General features: G+C 36.1%; 1 protein-coding gene across 1 annotated transcript in view; it reads right to left on the minus strand.

The window, feature by feature from the left end:
• Nucleotides 1–9,631, minus strand: part of LOC106875431 (protocadherin Fat 4) — a 483,512-nt gene that overhangs the window by 132,783 nt on the left and 341,098 nt on the right. The window contains exon 25 of the mRNA XM_014923579.2: nt 2,571–2,744. Coding sequence (XP_014779065.1) covers nt 2,571–2,744 — 174 coding nt within the window. The remainder of the gene's footprint in view (nt 1–2,570; nt 2,745–9,631) is intronic.

The following is a 9,631-nucleotide window of genomic DNA, read 5'->3' on the forward strand; positions in this document are numbered from 1 at the left end:
TATATATATATATATATATATATATATATATATATATATATATATATATATATATATATATATATGCACGCACAATCTATCATGTATGCATATATGTGTGTGTGTGTGGATAGGGGTGTGCATGCGAGTATATGCATAAATTTATATATATATAAATATATGTATGTATATACATATGCAGAAATTATATAACATGTGTACACAGACAACTACATGAATGCATACATACACATTCATATCTTCTCACACATATATTGCTAATGTGAGCTTCTTGCAACATTGTGCAATTAATTAACCATTTTTCAGCCAATTTGTAACTGGAGTTAGAATATTAAGTACTATACAGACTTCCTGTTCTTTGCATGTTGAGATTTGCGAGGCACGTCTTAATAAATAAAATTAAATTATCTCGCTTTATTATTAAGGTAATTAGGAAACTAGAGAAACAAAAAAATGTAAAGACAAAAAATAAAATAAAATAAGAAAATGAAAATTAAAGGCTAAAATACTACTACTACTACTACTACTACTACTACTACTACTACTACTACTACTACTACTACTACTACTACTACTACTAATAATAATAATAATAATGATAATAATGATATGAGAATAGAAATTGCAGAAGGAAATCAGGAAAGTAATTTTCTACTAGTAGTGTTTAGATAGAATCCTGAGCTATGGTTTATTATTTACGAAAATGTTATTTTCGTCCATGATCAACTTCATCACGATTCTTCTGGTAAGATTGGAAAATAAACATTTTCTCTCGCTCAAAGTAGAGCCCAATAGTGTTGAAGAAACCTCTGTTAATTCTGTTAGTTACCTTTAAGCATTCCCGAGATACAAAGGTTCGAAGCTGAAACTAAAATTTGGACAATTTTGCTGATACACCCGGTATGTATGTATGTATGTATGTATGTATGTATGTATGTATGTATGTATGTATGTATGTAAGTGTGTGTGTTATGTGTGTGTGCCTTTGTGTCTGTGTTTGTTCCACACCACCGCTTGACAAACAGTGTTGGGATCCCCGTAACTTAGCATTTCAGCAGAGACTGATGAAATGAATACCAGTCGACTTTAAAGCCTACACTGAAGGCTTGCATTAGCTCTCGGTGAAAGATGTAAAGAGCTGTGAAAAGCCTATGTGAGAAAATGAGACACGCAAATCAATAATTAATAGTCTAATGGTTTGCTTTACGAATCTTGAATGTATATGACAGATTTGTTCGCCGATGTCTACGTAGAGGTCTTGGCAGCAGAATAAGAAAATTACAAAACCAGATGCTGAAAAAAGAAATGGTAATGTGCAGCGAATTATAATTTCCAGTCAATTTCTTGGCTCGATGCAGAGTTTAAGAACTTGGTCAAGGTACTAGCAAAGCGATTAATAGTTGTCGGCGATAGCGTAGTTGGAAAAGTGCAAAGCTGTACAATATCAAGAAGTTCTATCCATGACAAATTATACTTCATACGATACATCATGGATAAGATGAGTAAAAAGATCTAGTTTTGCGGGGCTTTGATCGATTTGAATCAATAGAAAGCTTCCAATAGTGTGGGTCATCGCTATTTGGCCGTTGTTCTGGTGCCAGCTGGTTTCAGTCTTTGTTTCGTAAGGCTGGATCACTTCAATGTATAGTCGTCTGTTCAGCAGTAAGTCGAAATGGCCACCTATCGGCAAATACGGAAATTATTAACATTTCCTTTTATCCATCCAGGAACGATCAGTCAAATACTACCGTCGCTGCAATCAATTATCTCCCTACCCCAGTTTTCAGGTCATCTGCCTATATTAGAAACATTTCTTCTTCTTCTTCTTCTTCTTCTTCTTCTTCTTCTTCTTTTGATATTATTATTCCACCGAGGTCGATTTTGCCTTTCATCCTTTTGGGGGTGGATAAAATAAGTACCAGTCAAGTACTGGGGTCGAGTATACCCCTCCCCCAAATTTTCAGGCGTTGTTCTTCTTAGAGAAAAAATTATTATTATTATTATTATTATTATTATTATTATTATTATTATTATTATTATCATTAAAGCAGTGAGCTTGCAAAATCGTTAACACGCTGGACGAAATACTAAGCGGAATTTCGTCTGCCGCTACATTCTGAGTTCAAATTCCACCGAGGTCGACTTTGCCTTTCATCCTTTCGGAGGTCGATAAATTAAGTAGCAGTGAAACACTGGCGTCAATGTAATCGATTATCCCCCACCCCAACTGCCCTTGTAGCAAAATTTGAAACCATTATTATTATTATTATTATTATTATTATTATTAATCCTATTTTGTCTTTCAGTCCTTTGAGGCAGACAGCGTATGTTATGTATCGCGGTCGATACAGTCATCAAAATCACTTCCTTTGTAAATCTCTGTCAAGAAGAAGCAAACATTGCGAATGATAATGATGATGGTGATGATAATGATGATGATGATAGCAATAACTATTATGTTTATAGAATACAACAAGTTCTGTTTTTTACGATGGAATCTTTTCTTTCAGAAGTGAAGTTAAATAATCAAATATGTTAAACCACTACAATTAAAATAAAAATATACTTGCTGTTAAATTGAAATGAGGACGTGTTTCACAGTCAATGGAACCAGGTGTGTTTACTGTGATTTCTCCAGAGACAGAATTAATGTGAAATAATTCACTATTATTTCCGCTCAGCTGGAATTTTACAGCTTGGAAGGCAACATTATGATCTGAGTCAGATATAACCATTGGGGTCTCCTGTCATTTAGAATAAGTGAAAAATATATAAAAATATGCATAATAATAAAACAAGCTATAAAGATGTCGTTAACATCTCTCTTAACACAAATACAGCTGTGTATGCGCATGTATAAATATGTTTACATACATATAGCTATGTATATATGCGTGTCTGAGCATATATATATATATATATATATATATATATATATATATATATATATATATACACACATACATACATACACACAAATGCGTGGGCATACATATATTTTAGGAAGAAATTTCTTTTCTTCGTACTTAAATACCAAGTGCAGGTAGAGTTTTATCTACAACAAAATACGATGTCATATTTTGGCATAAACCATTCAAGTAATTTATAACGTTCGTTATTTTCGTTTGGCAAAGATAGATTGAATTTGTCTGAGGAAACCAATTATTTTGACCACCTTATGAATAAAGAAATTGTTGAAGACTCTTTGTGTTCATTAATGTAAAAATAAACCAGGAATAGAGCATTAAACTAAATATAGGTAAACTAATACGCAGAGATGGCTTTTAATATACTTACTATTGTAAGAATCAGGAAAGATGTTTTCTTTCACAGAGTGTTTGTTAATTAAGACTGCTCTGTTGGATGTTATTTCAGACTTGTGTACCATTATCAAAAATAAAGACAATTATCTGGAGTTTGATTATTTGATAGAAATAGTCAGAGATCGACTATCAAATGCAGTGTTTAAAAATTGCCAGCGTTCTATAAATTCGTATTGTACGGTTAGCAGATCGAATACTTTATGAAGGACCTACATGTTCAGTACCTCAGACTTACAGATAGCTATATAGATAGCATACAGATAGCTATAAATTTTGCTCTATCCATTCTTATTGGACTTCATCATAACTTCATCCTCTGATGAATGTTATAAATGTGGTAAGCTCGTCTTTATTGATGCCAGCTGATTGACTTTTAGTTCAAGTCCTCTATGGTAGAAATGTTGATTGCATGTTCAATGCGATCAATTATATATAACTGAGTTATCTAACTTTTGGAAATAAGTATCAGATTACGTGGGAATGTTACTTGCGATAGAACAGCATCATATCTAAATTTGTTTTTCATATAGTTAACACCATGAAATTATAGCTAAACATTTGCTCACTAACTGGGAAATTGGAAATATTGGTATTCATGTAGTGTTTAGAAATAGAGATGTTACTTTAAAAATAAAGGTGAAGGGGTTGCCTCGCGTCCTTATTTTGTTTAAAGACAATTATCGTTAGTATTGTTGTTGAATAGATTCGTGCTACAGAGTAATCAATCAGGCGAAGCATCAGATGGCTATCAATAACTAAGACCTCCTCATCATTAGTATTAACAAACTCTCAGCATACAACAAATTTGATTTCTCATTTTAAAGATAGAGATTTTGCTGAGAGATTTTGCTGTGAGCTGGTGTATGAAGCTTTATAAAGTTATCTCGTTGGCTTAGGTGGTTAAAGTTTTCCTTTACCACATCATTAATTGAAACCCCCAGAGACACGTTGACAGTTTCTAAACCGTCATCAATTCTATTTTGTAATATTTAACATCGGCAAAAGCTACATTCTGCGATATCTACAATTTGACAGGATACCGACTGCGGTATACATGATTTGTCAAAGTGTCAAACATTTGTGCGGAACTGAAATATCAGTGTACTTAATTCTCCGCTTATGCTTATTAATTACTGCTCTAAAGACAATAGGTAATTAGAAATAGTCTCTTCCATCAAATATGCAATTAAAGTTGTATTTCTCTCTTCTCAGTTAACTTGTGGCAGAAATAGTCACATTGCAACAGATTGTGTTATCCATGATCGTAACTAATTACTTTCCTCAGCTGCTATTTAACCTCAAACAATGTATCTACGACCACGTTAACCAATGTGTCCGTTTGTTTTATAAGACAGCAGGATATGATCTAAAGTAGATTTGTTTGCTGTTTTTAGCAGGTCGATCAACTGCTTAGTGGTCTTTTGCATTGGCTCGTTGTTGTCTCTCGTGAGCTTTCACCAGTTCTTACAAAAAGCGAATCAACCAACCGATCAATATTGTTTCATATGCCATCTGTATGATTAATGAATTTATTGGCCGATGTTTGTCAGTTCGTCTGTAACTGCTATAATTAGTTGCATGCTCTTAAAACCTGCATGTTAACAATGAATCCCAGTGTTGCCGCAAGATTAAACAATTTACAATGCAAACTTTCACCTTATTACAGATAAAACCAAATCAAATAAACTCTAAAAGAAAAGTTAGCTAGAGGTGCATAAATCAAGAAATACGGATTAGGGGAAAACAATCTGCTTGTATTGTTTTGACAAATAAAAATGTGTAGCTAAAAATACGTGTAGCATAGTTTATACATTCGTGCTTTTCAAGATAATATAACTCTTGAGATCGTTTTTGTTTATTCCTAAGTCGGTTCTGATTGAACAAACTTATATTGAAAATAATTCCAACCACGGCCATTTATTAGTTTTCTTTAGATATAATGTACCTCCTATTAAATTTTCCAATGTAGTTCTTATCTAAGACGCTTGATTATAGTCTTAGGGATATTTAGCTGCTATTTTCAGCAGGTCAGATGACTACTAGTAGAAGCTTTTCCCGCTGGCGTCTTTGTGATCGTTGTTGTTGGTCTTGTTAGATTTACTTTAAAAAAATCAAAACAAAGATGGTCGATCGAATGAATACCTGTGTGATTTAAAATGACTAAGTGATTCATCCATGAAAAGGAGCTCTTATCTAAATCCCACAAGTCTAAATTCTTCAAATGCAAACGACCAGTTTAGTGGCGTACATCTTTTTGGCACTTATGAACTTAACTTAATTGTAGCTTCTCAGCTGTAAATAAAGCACTCTATCTTTTTCTATATTTTTAGTCCAATAGAAAGAAAACCGAATTGCTGTTTAATTTTACGAAACCATGAGAATGACAATATTGTGATTGTGATCTCTCAGTCATTTAATTATTCCGAACCAGTGGCGAAGCAAGGATTCTCAGCGACAGACGTCGGAGATCTTCTGTTCGTACTTCGTTGCTAATAAATTCTGTAAATATATTTCTATTATTTTAAATCTATTTTCATGTACTACCATGAATGTAATATTCACAAATTTGGATATTTTCATATTGCTGGAACAAATCCTTTTAGATATGGAATTATACAACAAAGTTCTGGAAAGAGCCAACTATCAAAGCATCGAATCGCTGATCACGAAACACTGTCTTCGATGGTCAGCATATGTAGCAAAAATGGAAGAGTCAAGGTTCCTACACCAAGACTAATTCAGCGAACTCGCTTCAAGGAAAGAACCACGCTGTTGTCTTCTTCGAAGATACAAGGACCAAGTCAAAACAGCGCTAAAAGCCACTGATCATAGCCTGAATACTTTGAAACATAAGCCCGAGACCGTACCAAGAGGTGGTGATCCATCATCATAGGAACCAAAATCTTCGAAGCTACCAGAAATGAAAAGGAAGAAATTGAATAACAGGAGAGAAAGGCTCGACCAAATCAACCTTGTTCTTTACCAACATTACCATACAGTCAATATCATTGACTCTTCTGTGCATAAAATGGTCTACAAAATCACCAACGCCATCACCATAAACGAAGCGTCCAGCAAAGAAGAAATTAAATTCGTGGATACGAAATAAAACCAACGACGACGACATACGACTAATAACTAATCTAGAGAATAACTTATTTAATCTAAATTCCGGCTAAATTGAAAGAGCAAGTGCTCCTCGAACGCACCAATAGGCAAAAGATTTGTTGTGTGGTTAAGAAGCTGATTTCCCAATCATGTGGTCTCGGGTGCTATTGCCCGTTATCTTGGGAAAATGTCTTCTACCGTAGCCCCGGGTCGACTGAAGCCTTGTGAGTAGATATGATAGATGGAATCTGAAAGAAGCTCGTCATGTACGTATATATATATAATTATATATCTGTGTGTCTGCCCGCACATGTGTATATCTTTGTGCGTCTTTGTGTTTGTCTTCCACACCACCACTTTATAAGCGGTGTTGGTTCGTATACCTCCCCGTAACGTTAGTGGTTCATCAAAAAATACTGATACAATAAATACCAGGTTTTGTTGGACTAAACCCGTCAAGGCGGTGCCTCAGCATGGTCGTAGTCCAATAACTGAAACAAGTAAAACATAAAGCCATTTTCCCTGTTATATCTTAACACATAACAGGATAGATCATTATTACTCTCTCAATATATATATATATATATATATATATATATACCTCCGTTCAGTTCTTCCCTATTTGGAGGCCTGGTCCAACCGAAACTCCCAGCAACTTAACCGGTCCCTCCATCCAGCACCCAACAACGCTGTCTGAAGTCATCGACTTGCTAAACTAGGTGCCGAGCTGCAAGCCGACCGACTTTTCTCGGTTAATCTTTGCTCCTGCCACCTCTTCGTAAGCCTCAATAGTCTTACCCACTTCACGTAGGCGTGCTACTGAGGTTACGCTGATAGTGATATCATCCGCGTAAGCCGTAACAAACTCCTCTGGTTCTCTCGGAATACCACTCAACCTTCGCAGTAGGGGCTCGAGAGCCACCACATACAAAAGCGGTGAGAGCGCACATCCTTGACAAACCGAGAGTCTGATGCAGAACGGCTTCGAAAGGAAACCATTCACCCGAACGATCGAGTCAATGTTGTGGTACAAAGCGATAAACCACTCGAGGAAGCCAAGGCCAACGCAAGACTCCGCATCCGACTCCGAGAGACACGGCAGCCCGGCAAGAAAGTCCTCGAGGGCTCTCCCACCACCAGGACCGCTGTCACACCGGAACAGCTGGGTAAAATACTCCCGAAAGGCCTCACACATTTTCTCGGGTTCGTTTACCAAGACGCCATTATGATTCGTCAAAGACCGTATAGTGGAACTATTTCCTAGCCGAGCTTCAACCACTCGGGCCCATCCAGCGGCCTTGATTCCTTCACTTCCCATCGCACGTAACTTAGCTCTGGCAATACTTCCCATGTGTTGGGCTTCACAATGCTGGTTTAACTCCAGTCTTTTCACCCTCGCTTGGTCCGCATTACCAATCCTCCAGGCTCCTTCTAGTTCTTTAACTAAACCATCTCCTATTCTACGTCCCTTCTTAGCTAAACTTATGCTAAACCTAATATACTCATATTTGATGGCTCTTTTTAGGGCGTACCACCATTTGTTATTAATGATGGTACCTGTCAATGCCCTCTGTATTAACATCTTGATCCGCTTTCTGTATTCCTCAATCGCCAAAAGGGACTATAGAGTTTCCAGTAGCCAGATCCCTGAATATGTAACTTATCTATTGTCAATTTACAGGTAACCATCTTGTGGTCACTGTAGCTGACTAGAAAAAACTGTGGACACTTAGCTATGGACTTATCTGTTTCTCTAATTAAAATCCTATCTAGATATGTTCTGGAAGACCCATAACTATTTGACCAAGTCCACTGTGGAGTGTTCGGGTGTTCCAGCCTATGTGGATCTGCTAGCTGAAAGTGACTTAGCTGATCCCGTAAGCCTGGGTTACATTTTCTGTTCATGTTCGAGCCAACACAATCTGTGTGTGCGTCACATATTCTGTTAAAGTCTCCTAACAATAAAAGCGAATGCAACGTGGCCAGGAACTTGCCCAGGTCACGAAAATATTCACTTTGCGCGCCCATAATGTTGGATGCATAAATAGCAACTAGCCTGATTATCTTGCCACAACTGAATGTCAGATCGAGAACGACCAGCCTGCCTTCTGGATCAGAAAAAAAAACAACTTTTTCTCGGCTTTTGTGATTGTAAACATTCTAAATATTTATTTCGGAGAAAATAAGGCTGCAGCGAAATGTTTTGCGGCATTTTTGTCCGTCTTTACGGTCTGAGTTCAACTTTGCATTTCATCTTTCGATGTAATCAACTTATCCCTCCCACCAAAATTGCTGTGCATGTGTGCGTGCGCGCGCGTATGTAAATATGTATGCATACGTCTGTGTGTATGTGTGTGTGTAGCGGTTCTTGTTTGTGTGTTTGAGCGTAGGGTTCTAATTGTTAGTAAATAGAGAGAGAAAAAGAGACGCAGAAGGAGAAAAATTGAAAGGATGGGAAGGCAGAGAAATTGTGTGTACGTATTGTGAGACTCTTCTATGTATTCATTCTACAATAGACACACACACACGCACGCACATATAGAAGAGACACATACATACACACACGTGCATATTATGCAATGTATATATTATACAATATATATTAATGAATTAGATTTGAATATTCTTTATGAGTATCAAAGTATCTTTAGTGCAGAAACTGAATGTGCATTTAGCTCCATATTTAATGGGCAACAACTAAACTAGACTAAGCAATGCTTGAATTTATGAGTAATCGGAGGCGAGTGACTTTCATAATAATACGTCGAACTAATAGTATTGGCAAAATAATTTTTAAAAATAATAAATCACAAAATTACAATATGAAAATGTTAGGAAATGCTCAGAGTCAAGAAATAATTATAGGACAACAACTTCAGGGGCAATGTATTTTTAATGTGAAATTGATTGTGGTTAAGATCTCGTATTAGATGTCATTAGATCCAGGAAGCGAAATCTTGTAAGATTCTATTTTATAGTAACAAATTGAAACAAAGAGGAAATGAAATTATTTTCAAAAGGGAAAATAGTAAAAGAATTATCAGAAGAGTTTCTTCCATTATTTAACAACACTGAATTTCAAAAGCAGCGGTTCGCAACCTCATTTGCATCATGGACCGGTTATATGTAAGACAATTTTTTCACAGAGCGATTCCACGTAAGGAAGTTTTTTCTCGGACCGGGTTATCACGCGCATAACA

This window comes from Octopus bimaculoides, chromosome 15 (assembly GCF_001194135.2).
Source record: "Octopus bimaculoides isolate UCB-OBI-ISO-001 chromosome 15, ASM119413v2, whole genome shotgun sequence".
Classification (NCBI taxonomy): Eukaryota; Metazoa; Mollusca; class Cephalopoda; order Octopoda; family Octopodidae; genus Octopus; species Octopus bimaculoides.